This window comes from Lonchura striata, chromosome 12, assembly GCF_050655825.1.
Source record: "Lonchura striata isolate lonStrDom1 chromosome 12, ASM5065582v1, whole genome shotgun sequence".
Taxonomy (NCBI): Eukaryota; Metazoa; Chordata; class Aves; order Passeriformes; family Estrildidae; genus Lonchura; species Lonchura striata.
In genome coordinates, this window is record NC_140714.1 from 10,071,066 (window position 1) to 10,092,808 (window position 21,743).

Here is a 21,743-nt window from a genome sequence, read left to right on the forward strand (position 1 = left end):
TTTTTGAAAACAGTATTTTATTAAATATACAAAAGCTGAACACTTCTGTAGAAAATTGTCACTTCATCTCCAATAAGCAATGCTGGTTAGTATTCTCCATCATGGGCAAAACAACAGCAGAGCAGTGCAAACCCAGCTTCTCTCCCCGTGGAGCACAATTCCTGACTGCTGGAGTATGAGCAGGTGTTGCTGAAGCACCACTGCCATGTACCAGTGCATGCACAAGGCCAGCTCTTGTACCTGCCCTTTCACTCTGCTCCTGTCTTCAGGACAGAGCTGTGAGACAAAACGGACAATATTCAAATACCAAAAGAATTAAAGTACCTAGGACTAATAAAATAATTACAAATTCTCAAAACATTTATGATTTCTAACTCAGATTTCTATTTCAGTATCATTTCTAGCAAATGTTTGCTTCCATGTATGTTCAAATTCCTTTGGTACAGAGAACACTCCTCGGATGGTCATAAATAGATTTCTTAATAGAAAACATTATTTTTGTATGGAACTGTGTATACTTACAAAAACCCCAAAACAGTAGTGCAGGGGGCCCATCTGGAAGCCAGACTCTAGCTTGGTGAAGAGATTTAAGGGTGTCTCTAACCTCAAGTACTGGTTACAGCAGATAAACGTGAGCCATCACAACACTACAAGGCATTCCTCTAACAAGATACAAAACTACCAATTTAGGCTACTAAAATCTATGAAAACTAATCAGGCAAAAATGTTTCCATTACTTAATTTCATGGAGTATGTTCATTGTCTTTACTTAGTGAGATTAAAGAAAATAATAGTACACACAGCAAAAAAAAACCCAACTATTTTAGACTACACATTCAGTTATAAAAGTCAACGTTGTTTCAAGGCAGTAGGTTTTTTATGTACAGGTGAATGACCTGTGAGTATCCCTTTAAGTGCAATTTGAAGTGAAATTTTTGAAACCATTCTGATATAGTCCAGGCTATTATATTGGATGTTTAAGAACCAAGTTCAGACAGTTGTAAAACCTGGGGTATGTCAATGTGTCCTGATAAATCTGCCAAACCTCAGAGCACTGCTAGCCTGGTCACTCATTGCATCAATGACTTTGAAAATCCTCAGTCCAAAAGCAGAGGGTTTACATGAGTATTCTGTGGAATTCACCTAAGCTATGTTTTCCCTTTGAACACATGCACTGCCAAATGCATCAGCTAAAGGAGTGTTCCTGACTGTGCAAACAAGAAAAGGCAGAGGGAGGGTTTGTCAGAGGCAGGCAGGCACACGCATTTCCTAAGGACATCTAACCAGGGTCCATGGGATGCAGCTGGCACTTTCTCCAAAATACACAAGGTGCCCCACCCAGCAAGGACTTGCCAGTTCTCAAATCAGGGGGAATTACTAAGCAGCAAGAGATACAAATCTGCTTGTTCACTAACCACTAATACACACACCTAAAATGCTTTTTTTCCCCAAAGTTGGTGTCACTGACTTCCCACAAACAGCATCCTGTAGCCCTATGGATAATGTGTACCAATAATCACATTCAAGCCCCCTCCCCAGCTTTCAGTGCTTGCTGCTGAGCTGTGATTTGCTGTAAGCTTGTTGCAGGAACAGGGCAGAAATACACTTGGGAAGGTTCAAACCAGGATTCAGCTCAAGACCCAACCACCTCCTTGTCACTGCTGCTTCTTGGGCAGAACACGGGATCTGGCCACCAGGATGGGGACAGCGGAGAGCAGTGCCAGGAGCAGGGCCCAGAGCGGGCGGTAGAAGAGCCAGCCCACGGAGATGGTCAGCAGGGACAGCGAGCTGGCCACACACACCGCAAACGCCTTCAAGCCAACGTTAACCAGGTCCCTCACAACAGGAAACCAGTCCACTGCAGAGAGAATTAAACATGGCATGAAGTAGCTGACAGGACGACAGTTTAAAAAGAAGTCTGATTCGTGCCTAGGATCTGCACACTAACAGATGCAACCACAAGACAGACTCAAACTATTTATCAAGAGCACTGGATTAGGCATTTCAGCAGAGCATCATCAAGACATTTGATTTTAAGCAACAGCTAAACATATAAATCAATGCTAGCCTTGTCTCTTCACACAGGAAGTGATCCAAAATGAAGTCTGAAGATTTGTCCATGGTTTGAGAGGCAGAGACAGACAACCCTGCACCCTATAGAACAAGTCTAGGGCAACTGATACAAGCTGCCAGTACAAGAATTCCTTTCTGGCAACAATAAATCTTGGAGCAACATGTATACGGATAAATAAATCAGGAAAAAAAAAGGTTCACAGCTACAAAGTGAATGATATCTTTGATGTCTGAAGTTTATGCAAGTTTGAGGCATTGTCCTGTTTTTGTTTTTACTCCAGCATTTTCTATATTAAAAGAATAAACAAAATCTTTTTTTGCTTTTTGTTTACAATACTGTAGAATAACCAAACAAAAATGTATTTCAATACAACCACTGATTAGGACCTGCTGGGGGGACCAGTTGTGTGTGGGTGTAGAAAGTATTTGTATTGTAGCACCTTGAGTTAGATTTGGAAGACAACAGCCCAACGCATGCCTCAGCTTTTTATTTTGGGAAGATTTGGGCTGGGATCTTCTGAGACTGGTAAAAGATATTTGTGTGGGGTTTTTGTAACACAAAGCAACCATTTGGTTTTGAGGTCCTGCTTACATGCCGTTGCCTACAGTGACTTTTCAGATCAAATCAAATCTGAGTTCAAATCAGATTTCTCCTGATCTCCAAATTAATTAACTCCCTAGAGTTTATGATCTTGTTCCTAGATCATTTTACTGTCTATGAAAAACTTACCTAACGTGTAAAAGATCCTGGTCATCAGGCTGATGCCCACAAACATTGAGAGCCAGCCGGCTGCACGGAGGGCCCAGGTCTTCATGGTGTTACTCTCATGCTCCTTCTGAAACACCTCCTGAAAGCAAACACCATCACATGCAACCTGTTTCTTGTTCTTTTTCAAGATCCTCTTAATTCCAGTACAGTATGAGCCAATCAGAGAGAGTCAAGAGCATTTTAGGGGTACAATTTCTTTTGCAGAAAATACATCGCAGCTCATTCTGCAGGGTCTGTGCAGTATGGCAGTACACTGCAACAGCTAGAACAGTGCAGCATGGGGGAAACTGGCACATTTCATAACTAAAACAAGCTAAAAAGCACCATTCAACACTACCCACAGGCAGAAAGCACCCAGGTTCTCCTGCATTTGGACACATTCAACATTACTGTGGAAAGTAAGACACTAATAAGTAACTGTCATAAGGAAGGAAGAGTCTGACTTCACTCTGAAGGAAGATAGAATAGGCAATATCCAACTCTTGGCTGAGGGAAAGGTGTGTGAAAGACAGTAAGCTGGATACAGGGAAGAAAAGCTAAAAGGTATATGTGCATTTCATCAGGCAAAGCAAAGCATCTCTTTGCAAGAATTCTGATTAAGATTTTTTTCAAAATGGGTTGTGTGACCCTCTGGCTCAACAAAATGTTCATACTAAGATGGCTTGGACAGTAGAAAGCACTAAATGGTAAGAGATGTGTAAGACTGATTATTTGCACATACAAGTACTCAATGCATTATTTATTTTAACCAGTTCACTTTCAATGAAACAAAATTCTGTCTAATGAAGATTGGGAGCTTACAGCAGGGGGTTGATTCTACTGCTACTCTTTCAAGTCAGAACAAAGCCTCTCTGCTTTTGGGAGCACCTGTAAACTCTTGACATCTGCTTTTCTTTGCAGCAGGGCATGGAACAATCATTAACGGAAACAAACCTACTAAAAGAAGTAAATGAATCACCAAATTGCTGGAGCATGCAGGATTTATTGAAGCATAATGCTCTGCCTGAAGGCTCTTCTCAGCCAGAATAGTAATAAACATTTCAAACAAGCCTAAACTCCTGTTATTAGGAGCTGAAGAGAGAATAACTCCAATGGTTTATTTAATTAAACCCTGATTTTTACTATTTTTGCATGTGACCTATTCAAAAGCATGTGCTTGCATGTGTAAGTGGGAAACAACCAAGGAGCAAATAAAAACAAAATGAAAGGGCACAGAAACAATCTTTAAAGAAAACAGACAGAATGTGCACAAACCTGGAAGCAAACACAGGCTACAATCTGCTGTCCAAGAAAGAGAGAGAAAAGCCAATGTTTATAGGAGGATCTCCTCCTCCACAGCAAGTCTGAAGGAGAGCAAGAGCTTTGTCTTCTGCTGCTTCTGCAGTACCACCTCAGGTTTTAACCCTTCACTAGAAAACCGTGGTATCTCACCTCCACAGAGAGGTCCCCAGGGTACAGAATCTCCAGAACATCTCCGGACTTGGTATGATATGGAACCAGCTGACCACCTCGCTGCCGAGCAATCACCGTCACCTTGGAAGAGAGGGAAAAATATTTACTGATTTCTGAGTTGGGAACTGAGCTTACAAAATGCAGAAACAGTTGAAGACTCACCATATCAGCAGTGCCCAAATGGGGATCATCTCCACTCAGACCTGCATAGAAGAAAGAGACACGAAGATCTCCTACCTACAAACAAGAGAATATTGGAAGTCAAGAAAGATTGTTTTACAAAGGGGAATCACAGGAAAGACAACTCAGCACAGGAACATCCTTTATTTATCAACACGTTTTCTGAACATTTATGTCACACAAGAAATAGCCAGAATGATTTCCAAGCTGTCCTTTTTTTCAGGGCTAACTGGTTGCTGAAATATGAGAGCTCAAATGCTTTTTCATATCCTCTCTGATTAAGCTGCAGGAGCACATGGTATGCTTTGTTCATCCCTCATCATTCCATCTTTTGGCAAAACAGGGCAGGCAGCATAATGTTTCAACAAGCTGTACTCCTCAATACAGCAAGGCAGAGGTGGAACCCACCTCCCAGAACCATCCCTTTCCATTTAAAAGCACAGCAGACTTGAGAAAACAGAGAATAAAGGAACAGACTGGAAGTTTTCTGCAAGAGAAGCACTCATTCTCTAGGGCTGCACTAAGGGAGTCATCCTATGTGATGGTCCATAAATTTTCTATACATTTAAACAGAAATGTGATATGCCCCAATTCCTTTTTCACACACAAGTAACCACTGCTTTAGTTTATCTTTCCCATCTTACTTCTGGACGCCTGGGGTTGTCGCTGTGATAGAAATAATCTTCTCTTCGGGTAACATCAGCATGGGGATCCTCCAGGTGTGACAAACTCAACTGCTTGAAATCATCAATTTTATCCACGAGACCTAAGCAGAATAAAGCATCAAGCTGAGGCCCAGTGTCTAACCTGGAACGGCCAATTTGCTGGCTGATTTCCTGATTATCACCTGACATGACAGCAACTGTGGAAAGAGCCAAAGTCTGCAACAGCCAACACAAAGCCAGTACAAAATAACCCTTACCCTTGGAAAGAACAAAGCTGCCAACCTGGACGTTAGGAGAAACAACAGTGAAAGACTCCACAGCCATGGCACTGAGGAACAGAGAGATTGTTGATTAGTCCCAGAATTATGATCAAACTCTTGATTTGCAGTATGTAATATATAGAACAGAAAAGGTACTGTGGCAAACATCAGGAGAAACTCAAAGAGCTAAATGACTGTCATGATGTGATAACAAATCCATCAAGAAACTAGACTGCATACAGTTAGAGCCATTAAAATAAGTTAAGCCATCACTCTTGGAAATGCTCTAATTTCTTTATGCCTTCGTTCTCCCAACTACCAGAAGAACAGCAGTTTCCATGTGTACTCTGTTATGAAAGCAGTTATTTAGCTTTCATATTTGATCAGATCCAGTGACAGAATTCAGAGGGACTGTGCCAGATGGCATCTCACCTTGGGTTTTTGTGTCCAATTTCTCGATCAAAGTTCCTGCTGTTCACAACTTCCGATTTCCACTCTGTATCTAAACAGAATGATAAGGTTGAGTAAAAGACACTCAGATCTCAATTACTGAAGACACCTCTCAGTCACTATTTCTAGGTTACACTTTAATAATACTGTCTACATCAATGTCTCTGATACTATGTACTGATACACAGATGCCTCCTCCTAGTATATGAACAGGGAATGGCAAGATTTAGGGTGAAAAAAGGTATTTTTGGGACAAAATATTAACTCAACTTTGCTCAGCTTTGTTGTTGGCATCTTCTATGACCAGGCTTTGATTCCTGGCTCTACTCTTTGGGAATAAGCTGGTTTTATGATAACAAGGAGCAGGGATCAAAGGGAGAGGGAGTCTGGAGTGAACTTGAGCCCAGGAAAGGTTGGGTCCAAATGTGTTTTGCCAATAGCCAAGTCAGTAATTAAGTATTTATTTTAACTGACAATAAACTTTCCCTAAGGAGTTTTGCCCATGATGGTAATTGGAAAGCCATCTCCCTATCTTTCTTTCAATCTGTCCTTCACTCCTGTTATTCCCAATTTCTTCCTCAATCCTGCTGAGGGGAGAGTAATCAAGGAGCTGGGTGGGTCCATGGCTGGCATACACAGATATTTATAGGACAGAATCCATCAATCTCGAGAGCTGTTTTCTCAGATGGCATTTATTTTTTTTCCCTATCACTGTGAGCGTGTTTCTCATGGCTCACAACCACCAGCTTTGCCCCTTATATACCTCCATGATACAGGGTCCCCATGCTCCACTCAGCTGAGTAGTTTTGTATGACCACACCCAGAAACTGCTGCACACCCACGTTATACATCCATGTGCTTTGATCAGAGGTAAATGAAGCACAGAGACCGATCTCCAAATACACAATGACTCAAGAGTACTTTTCTGCCACTGGGTAGATCAGAATAACACACTCAGTTGTGCTCCTGCCAAAAAAGCACCTGGCAAAACCCACAGGGCACATCAGAAGGTGCTGGTGGTTTTCACTGGCTGGTATCAACATCTGAGCAGGTTCTCAACAGGCTCCCTTACAGGCTGGAGCTACCCTGCTTACTCCTGTCTGTGCTCTTCTGCTCACAGCTGACATAGTCCCAATTACTGCATTTCTGAAGTGTAATCTCAGGTGCAGCTCGGAACATGCTCTCCCATCTCTGGTCATTGAGGACCTTATGGGCCCTATTTCTGAAGCATCCTATCCCTGGATGTTCCTCTGAAACTTTTAGGGGTTTCAAAACAAGTCTCAGATTTTCTGTAGCTCTTGTTTGCTGACAGCACATCTCCTTTCACCTCCATTACCTCAGGAAAGGGAGGTTCTGTTTGTTTATGAAGGAGAAGTTTTGCTTATTTCTTCATATTCCTTTACTTTCTTTCCCAAGAAGAAAAAAAAAGGTTTTGCAACCAAAATCATAATACACACACACACAAAAGTCTAAAGTCACATGCATAAAAGGAAAGGGACTTTCTGTTGATCAACTTACTGTATGAGTACTTTGTCACTTTCTTAATCTCACCATCCTCCTCATATTCCCTGCAGAGAAAAAGGGCTGGGATGAGAATCAAAACAGCGCGCACACACCCCTGCTAACGGCAGAATACATTTCACCAATGAAATGCACAGACAGATCTCTGGCAACACAAACTCATCTTTATACATAACCTCGCTCTTCTCTGGACTACCTGTTCTGAAGACAGATTTTCTGTACCAGGAGAAAACTGTACACAAATGCTCAACAGCCACAACCTTTTTATTCCCATGTTTTGAACAAGGAGGTATCAACTAGATTGATGAGGAACAATCAGAATTAAATATAGTGAGACAAGCTGGCCCAAATCAAATCTCTAACACATGCTGCACCATAAGCATGCTAAAACTGAAAAATTATTTTTCACATCTTCACTACCTTTGACCTTTTTTTTAATATGACATGAAAGACGTTTGGAACATGAATTCTGTGCAGTCACACCTGCATAATAGCTAATAACATTCATACTACCATCAGTGGAATTATTAGCAATAGCAGAAATCTTTTCCCTATTTGGGTTGCAACTATGAGCAGAGCAGTTAATATCTCTCAAGGAAATTAAAGTGATTCTCTAAAGGAAAAAAAAATCCAAGAGCTCTAGAATTCTCTTATTATGAAGAGGTTTTTTTATATTTGGTTTTTATTTTTCCCTTCAGTATAAGGAAAGAAAAAAGATTGTGATAGGATCCTGGTAACACGACAGCCTCATAAACTACTTTTAAAGATTACTTTAACTTACTTGGAATCTTCATATTCAACCCACTGGTACATTTCCACGTTACGCTTAAGTTTAACAGCTTGGATGGAGAGCCCATAGCTGGGGTCAAACAAAGGCTGTGCAAAATTTAAAGAAAGTACAAGTCAGTCTAAATGCTGTACCTCACAACTTCAAACACTGTACTTTTACTCGTGAACCCATTTATATACCTCACTGTACAGCTAGCACTAACTTACACACAGGTAAACACAGTATAAACATTATGGAAGACAAAAAGAATGTCTCTGGCAAAACCAACCAGAAGAATCATCATCAAAAGTTATTGTCATAGTGAAAAATGAAACAGAACTGCTGACTATGGGTTTACAGGTTTCAGTGTTTAAACCAGGAGATTCTGTTTTGCTGGAAGGTGCTGTGTTACCTTCTGCAATGTGAGTGGACCATGGAAAATGTCACCATTACTGAAAAGTAAAAAATTGCAGAGCTCCTGTGCTGCAAGACCCTGAACACTTAACAATATCATGAACACACAACAGGTTCCCTACAAAAATGGCAATTGAAATTATCCATAAAAGGCAGCTTGAGGGTAAACACAGCTAGAGCTGGCATTGGCTTGAAGAAGGGAGTGCAAGGCCATTCAGCATCTCCCTGGTTCCAGCCCAAGAACCAGAGCTTGAGTGGTAGCTACCAATGCATAGAGGAGGAGAAAAGCCATGTGTCTTTTCCTGGATATCAAACAAAACTTTGAATGGCAAAGACTTTTCCTTCCCTCCAAGCTTGAAATACTCATATCTTCAAGATACTATTTTATTTACCTTAGATGTACTCAGAGCTCCAGCCAAGTGCACCAGTCTCCCCTCATTCTGCTGAGAGATACTGAGGATGCTGTCAAGAGGGACCACAAGAGAAAGCCCCTCATCGAGAGACTTGGCTGTCCTTAAAGCTCGTCCCTGCAATGAAGAAAAGAGAAATCAAGTTGTGGAGAATCAATGTCACAGCAGCATTTTGTGAACAAGATTAGCAGCATCACAAGAACTGATGACCACAAGGAATCCTTGTATATTCAGCCCAAGGCATATTTTTCAAACACACTTGTACTTTTCTATTCTCTGTCTGAGCCAGTTTGGGGCAGTACTTCTCACTCAGGCAGTGGGACCATTAACATTGACTAAGCTTCTCAAACAGACCCAAATTCTTCCTACACAGGTCTAAACTTACTGCTCTGCACTTCTTACCTTGTTCATCATTCCTCAGTAACTGCAAAAATGATATAAATTATAGTTCATTTTCTACACACCTATATTGACTCCTTGGCAGAAGTTTTCCCTGCTTATCATCATATCCTGATGGGCTTTTTTTCTGCAAAGTCATCAACATTTGAAGCAGTTATTATTCCTCTTGTAGAGGTATGAAAAGAAGTCTCTACATGAAAACCCACAGAATTCTGATCTCCACTCCAAAATTGCCAAAACAAGTATGTTTTCAATGGTAGGGTGTTAAGATTCCTGGATGACTTTTTTTTTTTAAAACCTCAAACCAAGAAATAATACTGAGAAACTCTGTATTATTTCTGAGAACTCCTCTAATTTTGCAACATGGGGTATGAATTTCTTTAAAGTAATTATAACACCACTAGAAATTAGGACCTTTTGTTATCTCAAGAAAAAAGAGGGCGGGCTCACACAACCCTCTTACCACAGGCTGTTTCATCACCAGTTTACAAGCTTTGGATGTTATTTCTCATCACACACTGCTACTGTCTCTACTATACCTATTTTCAGAGAAATACTACCTGTGGCCTGTGATTTCACTTTTCTGTTACATCCCAAGCATATACACAAGGTCCCCAGACAAAATCTCCTCTTCTCAAAGATCAATTAGTGCTGTGTACAAACACTGACAGTATTGCACTTACTTCATTGGTAAAAAGAAGGTAGAAAGCCAGAAGAAATGTCACAAGTCCAATCAACATGCCTCCAGAAGTCTCACTGAGTCGCTCCAGGAACCCTGGTTTGCGCTCACTTGTGATTTTAACATGCTCTTTTCTGCTGCCTGTGTCAGAGAACTGCTGAAAATAAACAAAAGTGCCATATTGGTGTGAAAGGGGAAAGCATTCCGTTTCAAAACAAGTCTGCTAGCTTTGTTAGCACTGCTGCACTACAGAGAACCTCTTGCCTTGGACCAAAACTTGCCGACACTTATAAAATGCCTTAGCACGCTTTTAATACCAGAAACACATTCAATAAATAAAACTCCAGCCTGGTAGAAAAAAGCCGCAATTTCTATTATAGTGGTTCTACATGTTCAAGCTGTCTTCGGTCTGCCTCCAGGTTCTGTATTTGGAGTCCACGCCCTGCATTCATGCCATGACAAATTGAGTAATAGCCCTAAATTCCTGACCAGCTAAAACACTGCTATAAATAACAAATTATGATTCACCTCACCAGTAAAAAGTGTGCCTGCACACTCTAAAATAATTATATCCAGGTTAACAATAACTCAAAACAAGGCACAGGACTAACATGAGAGCCCAGGGGTTTTTCTGTGCACACGCAGCTTGTGAGGAGCTACCAAATCCCACTGCAGCACACTCACACAGCCAAAGCAGGGCACGGAACTTCTCTGTATGGAAAAACACACTACGAAAAGCCAGTGGCCATAAAGGAGAAAGAGAACTCCTGTAACTTTATTCGAATAAAGGCAGTCCAATAGAGTCCAATGGGGCACACAGCCGCGGAGTTTTCTCGAGGTTTCGGGGGGTGCAGCCTCCTTTCATCCTAAACTCCTGGCTGCTCGCTGCCTCTTCCTTTCCCCATCGGCTCCTCGGAAGGTGGACAGAGCCTTCCCGAACCGGCTTCCACATATCCCCCTCCTTGAACCCACTGTTTTACCTCAAGGTTCAGAAGTTCAGGTCTGTGGAGACCCACTTTCTGTTCCACGAGTTAGGCTGTGTGGGCTCTGTAACAAACCTGCTGCCCAAAGTTCACAAACTCAGGCTTGTGCAGACCCCCTTCCTGTGTCAGGAGCCAAGCCGCCTCAGCTCGGCAACCAGCCTGCTGCCCAAAGTCAGTAGCGACGCGAAGACCCATTTCAAAGGCATCAACACCCATACTTTCAGCCATGGAATTATTTGCAAAGACATTAGCACACATCTTCCCTCTCATCTAAAGACGGCACCGGGCCGTGGCCGCAGCCCCGGCACACCGGGGGCGAACGGGCCGGAGCGAGCAGCACTTACGTTCCTCGACATCCTGAGCCTCTCACGCCCCCCGGGAACCACAGCTCAGGGGCCGCCGGAGCCGCGCACCGCCAGCCGCGCCCTCAGCCGCTCCCGCCCCTCCTTCCTCCTTCCCTTCCCGCCTCCCTCTCTCTCCGCCCTGCGGCGGGCCGGGCCTGGCGGAGCCCCGCGGCCGCAGGAGGTGCGTCACGGCCGCCGCGGGGCCGGGAAGGCGCTTCCGGAGGCGGGAGGTCGCGGCGTGGAGCGGCGGCGCGGCGCTGCCCGAGCGGTGCCGGCGGGACGGCAGGAGCGGAGCGGCGGGGCCCGCGTGCGGCGCGCTGCGGAGGAAGGCACCGGCCGGCTCCGCCATGTCCTACTGCAGGCAGGAAGGTGCGCCCGAGCGTCCTCCCAATGTCACCCCGCCGGGGGTGGGTGCGCCGCGGGGGGACCGCCCGCTGCCCGCAGCCCGCCAGGGGAAGGCGCAGCCGGAGGGGAGAGGAGGCGCGGCGGCCGCCCGCGGTCCGCGTGTAGCGGCGGCAGCGCCTCGCCTCCCGCCGCCGACCTTTCTCCTCACGGAGGGCGGTGGGGCCGTGGGGCGGCAGCGCGGTCCCGGCCGTGTGGGCGCGGTGAGGGCACGGTGAGGCCCCGCAGCGGCCGGAGGTGCCCGCCGAGACCGCGTGTGGCCTCAGGGCGGCTCCCGGCCGCGGGGCGCCTGCTGCCCGCCGGGGTTACATTTATCCCAGCCTGGCTGAGCGGTCAGAGCTGTGGGGTTTTGCCTTTTTAAGGTCGATGGACAGGGTGGGTGTAGTGCGAGCTATTCTGTATCGTGTTGTACAGGTGGTGGTGTTTAACCACTTCTTAAAGTGGGAGATGCGTAGATAAGTATCTATATCTACTTATATATAAATAAAAATCCTTGCTCTCTTAAGTAATGCCAAGTGGGTGAATGTAAAGTTTCAGGATGAGGAAAAAAGCACCAATAGTTCTAAATGCCATTCGTAAGTTACAAACTTGGCCACAGACTATAAACTGTATCGAGGTGGTCATAACTTATGGACCTCTTTTATGCTTTATGCTGTGCTTTGTTTAGTTTTGCAATATCTGTAAGTTGCTTTATGCAGCCCTAGAAAATTGCAGTGACAGGGTTAGAGTTCATGTGTTTTCTCTCTCCTTTTATGTAAGAAATGACCAAACGTTCCACATTGTACTCCAGCAAACTTTACAATGCAGATTTGTCAGAAAGCTGTTACTATTTTTTGAAGGTCTTAGATTTTTCTGTTTTTCAGATATGTTTAAATGCATGGTTACTCAGCAAGGTTAAGTTACTGAACATCTGCTGGCTGAGGTCACACTGAGGGGCCAGAAGATTCTAATTTCTCATAAGTTACTGTAGTGGCCTTTACGAATTTGGAGAATTCTTGGGGAGTTTACCATTTTTTCCACTCTCAGAGTGTGTGTTAGAGCTTTGCAAGGTTGTTAGAAAACTAAAACTACTGAAGTTTCCAGCCAAGCCTCCCCTGACCCCACTATGGAATGTTTTAGTTAAATCAAGAGCAGGAAATTTGCTCTGTTGCATTTCCATCCCTTGTAACGTTCACAGCACTTTTCAATGTAGTTAGCTCTATATGGTGATGGCTGTCTTCTGTTTTTAATTCATATGATTAGTTTAAAATATTATACTAGTCTTTAGCAAAGAGTGCTGTTATTAATAAGTTCCTATTGAATGCTTTACTGCTATTATAGGGGTTTTTTTTCCACTTCTAAACCTGTCATCTGTTTTAGTCCTTGTCTTGGAGCAATTTGAGTTTGTTTTGAAACAGCTTTTTAAATTTGCAGTTCAGTGGAGTCTACTGTTCATTGCAGGACATTGCTATGAAAATTGGAGCTTTAGAATAACAGAATTTCAGTGTGTATGTGTTCCTCTGGACTAGCAACTGTTGTCATTGAAGGTAATTGTTAAATACAACAGTTCATTCTCAATATTGGTGAGTCACATTGTGGTGTTCAGCAGTTTTGTAAATAAATCTTTTTCCATCTCAGATTTCTCTGAACTGTTGTTTCTTGTCTCCTCCATGGCAGGAAAAGACAGAATAATATTTGCAACCAAGGAGGACCATGAGACACCGAGCAGTGCTGAGCTGGTTGCAGATGACCCAGATGACCCTTACGAAGAGCAAGGTCAGTAGTGAGCTGAAGAACAGAAGTAAGGGGTGTTACATCATATATAAATCCAACAGAAAACAATCCCTGCACGAATTAGGAAAACTTAAGCATATTTAAATCCTGAGGGCAGCTGGTTATGCAGTAAATACCCAAACTCTTGGCAGTTTTAACTGCGAGGTTAGGACATTACTAATGATACGCTTTATTCCGGTATTTCGTCTTCTACACTTGTGATTTTTCTTAGTACCTGTTCAAATAAGTTGATGGCTTTTAGTTTTGGTTAGTGGCCAGGGATATGCAGGGATACCTTTTCCTTTTATGAATAATGTTAGAGCCTAATCAAGTGAAAATTATGATTGTTTTTCCTGTTTTAAGTAACAGTGTGCAATTTTTGGAGAAACTAGGGAAGTTTTATATCACTGTCATTGAAGTGAGTTGCTCACCTGCCTGTGAGCAGTTGGAATTGCCTACTATAGCAATGTCTGAATATCTGATTTAATATAAATGAACATCTGGCTAATCTATACTATACTGGTAGCAATATAATCAATATCTTTCAGTGCCACGTGACGGGTAAGTTAAAATTATTGAGTTTTCAGCTGCTATCATTGTGCCTTGAAAATGCAAAAGTTTTAATGAAGATTACAGTTCTTGTCTGAAGCATATCTAACCTGAAAATAGAGATTTAAGAGAGCAGAATAGTTCTGAGACGAAGATTTACAATATTCTGGTTGTGTATTTTAAATAATGGGTACATGAAATATATTTCCTGTAATGATTATTTAATAACTTTTGCCCTGGGTTAATAATTATCATGGAAATGTGAGTTTAGGTTAATTTTTTCTAATTGCCTGTATGTTTACAGACCTTTTGGTCTCTTCACTTTGTGGGAAGGGATTTCATTGGTTTCAGCTGAACTGAAGCTGAAGTAAATTCTTCAGACTCTTTGAAACTTAGTTAGAAAGTGAAAGTTATGCTTTCTAAAGTGTCTCAGAGACCTTTAGAGGGCAGCATTTAAGCAGTTTAGCAGCTGGAGCTCACAGGGTTTCTGTTAGCTGATATGGTGTGTAGTGTAATTTGAACCACACCTTCCTCTGTCATTAAAATTAACTTTTTTCGTACTTAGACTTGTGTTGAAATGTTACTGCATTATCTGCCTATTTTGGTTTCATTTGAGCTGTATGTAGTCAGTTATATATCCAAGTGTTTTTCTCACCTGCACTGATAAGTCTGTTGATGTCCTGGTGTGACATACTTTTGGGTAATAAACTAGTCAAAATTTAAAAAAAAACACTTAATTTTTGTTTAAATGCCATATAATTCATTGCTCTTACGTGTATTCTGGTGGACATGGAAAGGCTGTGGTGAGGAGGAGAGGTGATGGGCTTTGTTTCCTGCAGTCCTGCATTTACAGAATGTTAGGTCACTTTCTTCCTCAACAATAGATAGAGAAGAAAGGGGAAAAGCCAGGAGGTTTTTATGTCACCTTACAGTGACAGTATGTGTCTGGGGTTTCAAAATGAGAAATATGTTTAAGTACTGTCAAAAAGTTCGGGTGGGAATTTCTTGTTGTGTGATTTTCTTAGTTTGTTGAGTTTTATTCTTAATATGTGGTACATTACTGCCATGTTTTTCAGTCTGAAAAACCTCTTGAATGATGCAGGGCTACAGTGCATTAGATCAGAAGAGAGAAAATGGACCAATCCCAGAATGTAGCAGTAGGGAGTGAAGCTTATGGGCGGGAAAGACATGGGTAAAATGGTTTGGAATATGTTGAAATGCTGAAGCTCTGGCATGCATTGCTTTTATTTAAAAGAAAATTGGGAAGGGTTTTGCTGTACCTAGTGTAACATGTAGGCTTTTCTAATTTAGCTTCTACATGGAATAGAAGACTTGGTTTCCAGTGTTGTATAATTAACTGTAAGGACTCTTTTCATCTTTTCTGCTGTGCCAAAGATACCAGTCATATATGGGAAAGAATAGATGCATTATAAAGACCTGCCATAATCTGCATTGTTTTCTAATACACCTGAAACTTTGTGTTTGAGGTTTTGTTTTTTTGTAGGGGCCTTTTTCATACTTGAGATAAACATCTAGTTTTGTATGTGGTCATTTCTGATAGTTCTTATTTTGTCCTAGACATTAGTCTTTGAGCAGTCTACTTGAATCACTAGATTGGTCAGGAAAACTTGTGTTTTGTTTCCATTAGGTTAAAAACCAGTTGTATACTGCTCTTATTTCTGTCTGTATTTTGTTGTTGTATCAGCTGGGCAATTTTGGTAGGCAAAATGTTAATGACTCACTTTAACCTAAAAGCACTGAAAGAAAAAAAGCCACGGGAAAAGGAAAGGCATACTAACTAGAATAAGTTCGGGTTAGGATTTCATACTGCAGTGAAGATCACAGTTCAGTGTCTGTGCGTTTTGACAGCTGTGGCTGATGGAAACAAATTAAGAATTCATTTGCAGTGGTTTTGAAATAGTATTGTTACTGTAAAGCATCTTTCTAGTCCTATGTGTTGCAGATGGTGGAATTTAAACATGAAAGATTCCTGGTTTTCACTGACATCTTGGCTGCCTTTACTTCGAGTAATTTTTTTCTTTTATTAAGCTTATATGAAGAAGGCAATGATGAGTTTTATGCATGCAAAGTGGTTTTTATTAGTGTTACAGCTGTGATGGGAAAGTTGGATAAAAGTACTTATGGAATTGGACCTCAAACACAGATTGTTGCTGGTCTTTCCCTTCTGTTTTTCCAGACTTGTTCCTGTCATCTTATTTTATAAACAGTTTTAAAGTGGTTTCTAGAGGGGACTGATGAAGCAAAACTCCACGTTCTTTTAAGAAAGAACTTGATGAATGATCAAATGTACAGGACTGTTTCTGTGACTAATGATGTCCCTTTCAATCCTGCTTCCTGTCATCTTACACTGTGAATCCCTGGCAGATAAACTTGTTATTGGAGTGTTTGTCATGTAACAGGGAAGAAACTCTTCTCAGAACAACAGTGGGACTTCATAGCAGCGAGTTCAAAGACGAGTGTTGACACAGATGCAGATGGGCCTGCCTTTGGCCATGACATGAGCAGCTTCCATGAGCCACGAGACTTTAGGTTGTCATGTCAGCATTCAATTGCTCACACAAGTCTTGATCTCAAGTGATGTAAACAGGGTTATTTTTTCTTCCACGAGTGCAGGTTCAAGTAGATTGTGACGCATTGGATCAGTGAGGTTCAGACTGCATTTGAAAGAAGTTTGAATTCAATTTTAATTAAAAATAGTAATCCTATCTATTGCAGGCTTGCAGCTCAGGAAGAGCAATGGATGAAATCTGTTTCCGATTTAATTGTGTTCTAAGCTTGCTGATGGACTTACTCATTGATGTGTGAATTCTGCTGTGATTATGAATGAGGAAATCCTTGCTTTATTCATCTGTATTTTTGTTTTGTTTTTCTAAAGCATGGTTTCTGTGTACAGAAAACTTCTGAAACTGGTGCTATTTCAGTGATAAAATAGGTGTAAATCAGTGATCTTGTGGTGCCATAGAATGTATTGTTTATGGGATAATTCACAGTAAGATTTACATGTTTACAAGGCAGGTCTAGTTCTAAAAGGAGCAATCTGTTTTAAGAGAATTATTTTACAAGTAATTTTATTGCTGTAATGTCTTCGGGAAAATTTCAAATTGTGTTTTTTTTCCTTCTTAAAGTGCTAGAAAAATTGCCTTAAATGACTGGTTGATGTTAGTGAGGAGGAATATAGGACTGCAAAATCTAGTTTATAAAGCAAATTGAATTTCTCCTACACCATATGATTAATATCTTTCTGCTTTATGTCATCCTTAGCAATGAGAAATCTGACACCAGCCACCCATTTTTTTGTCTCAAAAGTCCTGCTTCTCCCCCAGGCAGCTGGAGATGCTGTAATGCACTGGATTAGGTGTATATTATCAGTGCAGTGAATATTACAGATATTTCGCAAAACCATCTTGCCAAATAAAGTGTGGCCCATGGAAAATGACAGTATTACTGTAGTTGACTGAATCATGCTAAGGACACTGTTACTTTCTGTAATGAAAAAGGAGTCTGATCAATGCTGAGATTTGACTGACTCTAATTTTCTGCTGAACTGCATTGGCTGAGATAGAGAACATCACTGATGAATTGCAAATCACAATAAAATATTCCTTTTAATACAGCAATTAAATGATTGAGCTGCTTTTGTTGTACCATTCAAGATTCATGATATTGCAGCCTGGTGTCCAAGCAATTGCATATAGGAATGAAATGTATGTTTGGAACTTTGTTAATCCACAGGATAAAGACAAGAAATAAGTTTATTAAATTCTGTGACAGGATTTTAGGTAATGTCAAGTTGTGCCAGGTCTTAAATATAATTTCATGTTTGAACCAGAATTAATTAAACTTTTTTGTCTGCCAGTGGTATTTTCTTACCCTCTTTCTAAAGGCAAGGTGCATAAATTTAAAGGTTATGCACATGCTGTCAGCTTCTGCAGAAACTCAGCCTGGAGGTGAAGTTAGAAAAGTCTGTTAAAGAGGAGGAGAGCAAACTGTTCAAGTGGAGAAGAAACCAGCCTGGATCATAGCACAGTAGTTTTCTTGTTCTTGATAGATGAACATACTTTGTGTGTGTTCATACCAGGTAGAAAAAGGAAATATAGATGTATTTATTGCATTAGAGACTAGCAGTCCACAGGACCAAGTCTGTTATATTGAATTTCTAAAATCAGAGGAAAGGAATTCTTCAACTTGCTGTTTGACCTTCATTGTGTAAATCAGTTGCCATCTAGAAACACATATGCCCTTAAATCTTCACCCTGCTGGGCCACCAGTGAAGTATTTCTGTCAAGACTTTAACTGTTCCAGAGCAGAGGTTTACAGCTGTTCTAGTTTTGAGTCTGAAGTAACACTTAACTCCTTTCAGTTGTTCTGAAGTACAATTTGGTTTCCGGCAACCTGACAGGCAGGCTTGCTGTTCTTGTGTTCTGTGGCACGTGACTTAATCTTTACAAATACACTGATTTTTGTTTTTGCAATTCTGGTCTTCCAGTTGAAATTTGAAGGGGGAAAGTTGTGAGTTATTTCAGAGTTTATTTAAAACAAGAAGAAAAATGCATCCATTTGATTTGATTTAAAAGATTTCTAGTCTTAATATTGGATTTAAAGTCTTACTATTTGTATCGAATATTTTAATGCTTGCTTGTTCCCTTGACAGAGTCTGGCAAATTGATTGACTTGACATCTATCTGTTTTGCTGTTCCCTTAGAATATTCTCGGTGGTCTATAGTCCAGGGAGAAGGACTTAATTCAGAGATGGATAGAGACCTAATCTCACTTGTGCCCATTAAAGGATTATACAGATCAGAGGGGGAAGCAGATTGGCTGGGCAGTGAAAGGTGTTTATCAGCCTTGAAGCTACAGAGCTAAGATGGCATTATAAGTGCTTGAGTTCACACCTGCAGCCCAGCAGCTGTCACTGAGTGAAGTCAATGTTTGGAAGGAGCATTAACTTTTCTTCTCTCTTGTTTGTTCAGGATTGATATTGCCCAATGGAGATATCAATTGGAATTGTCCGTGTCTGGGTGGAATGGCTAGTGGTCCCTGTGGGGAGCAGTTCAAGTCAGCCTTTTCTTGTTTCCACTATAGCACAGAAGAAATAAAGGGATCAGACTGTGTGGACCAGTTCCGTGCCATGCAGGAATGCATGCAAAAATACCCAGATCTTTACCCTCAAGAAGATGAGAATGATGAGAAGTCCAGCAAAGATTTGGAAGCTGCCTCTATGGAGGCCTCTGCTGCCAAAGAGGAGAAGGCATCCAGCTAATGAAGATGCAAGGAGGCTGTCGTCTCCATTTCTCATTTTCAGAGACTTGGACTTCTGAAGTGTGTCTGTCTTCTGAGTAGTGAGGAAATGTTTCACCATATTCTGTGCACTGTATCATAATAAATAATTTATTCCTGAAGGAAAAATCTCAGAGCTTCAGCCTTGCAAATAAATACTGCAAAAAGAGTGAGTGTATGTATGTACTGTGTAACCTGGTTTTGGACACAGTTAAAACTTTAACAGCTGTTCTTTACCCTGAAGTTTTCCTTGAGTTTTGACTTGAATAATGTCTTGAAGCACATAGCTCTCAACTAAAATTCCACTGGCACACCAGGTCTGTCTTCATTTCAGTATGTTCTGATCAGCTGCTTTTAATTTAATGTATTCAGTTCTATCAATAGAAATTACATTAAATGATTGTTTTTCCTTTAAGATTTTTTTTTCCAAAGTGATGCAAGACATTGAAAATGGTCTAGATCTAGAATTTCTAAAATAATTTCAATTACTAGATTATAGTTGCATTTTACTACTGGCATCTGATCAGTACTGCCAGGAAAACGTTGAAATGCACATCTTCTTTGATTTCATTTATTTACTGTGATGCCTTTTGCATTTGTAAAAATGGTGTGTTGTGTAACTGAAGATTAAGATGAATGAAAAGAATGTTGGTCACTGGCTTTATTTTTGCTCTAAAAATACAGATTTTGGTTTCCTTTGGTTATTACCTTCTCCTTCAATATATAGATGGGCACTTGTAAAATACTTTGAGATACAATAAATTGTTACCTGGTGTAATGATCTCAAAACAGATACTGTGACTTAAGTGCATATTAAAAAGCAAATACTTTTTACCCTCACTGGAAGCTCCTGTGTCTTTGTCGTGTGGTGTTTTGTTGGGTTGGTTTTTTGTTAACACTGATCGGATTTGAGAACTGTTCTGTGCTGTAAGCAGACCTTGAATTAATTTGTGGGTTGTGAAGATCAGTTGCTCCAGCTTGTCAGATTTTTATTCTTATTCTTTTCTCCCCAGCGCAGGCATAAAAAAACCTAAAGCTTTTTCAGTACCTGTAGTGGACTGGATCATGAGCCATCAAATAAACGTGACCAGCTATTAAAATATTTGAAAATTACTTAAGGAGTGCAAATAATTTAATAGTTCACTATAGTTTAATAGCTGTAGATAAACTATACTACATTGTTTGTCTTTCTGAGCAAAAGATAGACTGTGAGATTTTTTTTTCCAAAACAGATTGTGGTTCTTTTGTTTTTTTCTCTCCTTGTGTTGGCTACCTCACCCAAAGCGTAAGAGGTTGTAGTGTCAGTAATGCAGCCCACAAAACCCAGCAATGTTTAAACACTTGCCTTTCTCTGTGGGCAGCACTCTGGGGTGCTCAGCAGCATTAATTCCATATTGCACTTTTGTGTCTTGCTTGCATAAGGGAATTTGGTGCCACTAATGTTTCTGAATGTTTGAGGGGAATTTCTGTCAAGTTTTACAGTGTATTTGAAGTATTTCAGTGCAGCTGTTGAATCCTCAGAAAAAAATCTGGAGGCAGTTAAGTGGCTTACAACTACTTTGTTCTGAGGGCAGTGATAGCAGGGACTCTGCATCACCGCTTTTCAAAGAAACAAAATGACACAGAACTTCTCAGTGTGACTCTTTCAGGCATAGGAAGCCAAGTGCCAAGTTAACCTGAGTAAACAGGCACAAAAGCAGCAGAGATAATCTTTGGCACTTAGGCAATAGATGAACACTGGGCACCAAATTTAAAAAAAATCACATGCACCCAAGCTTCTGGTTGTTCAAACAGAAATCTAGTGCACTGTCTGTGAGGAAGCAAGAGCTGTTTTTCAAGGCGTGCTTTGTTCTGACAAGTTGCCTTTTTCATTCTTGCTGTGCTTTTCTTTCACACATTGCCTTTGTGCTCTAAAGTGTTTGTGTTTATCCTCTGCAACTGTATTTGTAGCACCTGTGTAGAAAACATAAAATGTGCAAATCTTGGCCTACAGTGGGTACAGATGTGCACCTAATACTGACAGAGGGAACTTGGGGGATAATCTGACACATTGGAAGGTGTGTTTAGGATGGATTTGCTTCTTTCTGACTGTTGTGGCTTGGTAACCTGTTGTGCTGCAGTACAAATATGAAATATGTAAGGATCTTACACCAGAAACTGTGAAGAGCACTGTGTGATGTGTTTGAAGTGTTTTGAGAAAGGAAGTCATAGCTTTAATCCTAAATAATTCTTTGTGGAATTTTTTTTTTTTTTTGCTATGTAAACTCATGCAGTTTTGAATGCATAAATAATGTAACTCCTTGTTTCTGTTTCCCAGCATTGCTTCATTTGTGTGATTTTTCTTCTATAGTTACATGCCCCAATTTTAAATCTA

General features: G+C 41.0%; 2 protein-coding genes across 4 annotated transcripts; one reads left to right on the forward strand and one right to left on the reverse strand.

The window, feature by feature from the left end:
* Positions 1-11,453, reverse strand: TMEM43 (transmembrane protein 43). Of its 2 annotated transcripts, none has more exons than XM_021531913.3 (12): positions 11,369-11,453; positions 10,046-10,195; positions 8,946-9,080; positions 8,152-8,246; positions 7,368-7,417; positions 5,832-5,901; positions 5,397-5,467; positions 5,119-5,240; positions 4,457-4,531; positions 4,274-4,375; positions 2,804-2,921; positions 1-1,858 (listed from the first exon to the last, which is right to left on the reverse strand). In XM_021531913.3, the coding sequence occupies exons 1-12, from the start codon at positions 11,378-11,380 to the stop codon at positions 1,656-1,658; spliced, it is 1,203 nt and encodes a 400-aa protein (XP_021387588.3). In that variant the 5' UTR covers positions 11,381-11,453; the 3' UTR covers positions 1-1,655. The 2 variants fall into 2 exon arrangements, with proteins under 2 accessions (XP_021387588.3, XP_021387580.3); XM_021531905.3 differs by having other exon boundaries at positions 10,046-10,198.
* Positions 11,454-11,581: 128 nt separating this feature from the next.
* Positions 11,582-20,209, forward strand: CHCHD4 (coiled-coil-helix-coiled-coil-helix domain containing 4). Of its 2 annotated transcripts, none has more exons than XM_021531956.3 (3): positions 11,582-11,737; positions 13,427-13,525; positions 19,063-20,209. In XM_021531956.3, exons 1-3 carry the CDS (start codon positions 11,716-11,718, stop codon positions 19,350-19,352), a joined length of 411 nt encoding a protein of 136 aa, XP_021387631.1. In that variant the 5' UTR covers positions 11,582-11,715; the 3' UTR covers positions 19,353-20,209. The 2 variants fall into 2 exon arrangements, with proteins under 2 accessions (XP_021387631.1, XP_085446612.1); XM_085590486.1 differs by lacking the exon at positions 11,582-11,737 and adding an exon at positions 12,032-13,296.
* Positions 20,210-21,743: the final 1,534 nt, after the last annotated feature.

Excerpts from the sequence above, each read along its gene's own strand:
- CHCHD4 (XM_085590486.1), top strand. The coding sequence starts at position 13,260 with ATGTGTTCCTCTGGACTAGCAACTGTTGTCATTGAAG. Across the intron at positions 13,297-13,426 it reads AGCAACTGTTGTCATTGAAG|GAAAAGACAGAATAATATTT; the intron begins GTAATTGTTAAA and ends CCTCCATGGCAG. Across the intron at positions 13,526-19,062 it reads TGACCCTTACGAAGAGCAAG|GATTGATATTGCCCAATGGA; the intron begins GTCAGTAGTGAG and ends TTGTTTGTTCAG.
- TMEM43 (XM_021531905.3), bottom strand. Across the intron at positions 4,532-5,118 it reads ACAACCCCAGGCGTCCAGAA|GTAGGAGATCTTCGTGTCTC; the intron begins GTAAGATGGGAA and ends TCTTGTTTGTAG. Across the intron at positions 1,859-2,803 it reads CAGGATCTTTTACACGTTAG|TGGACTGGTTTCCTGTTGTG; the intron begins GTAAGTTTTTCA and ends TTCTCTCTGCAG.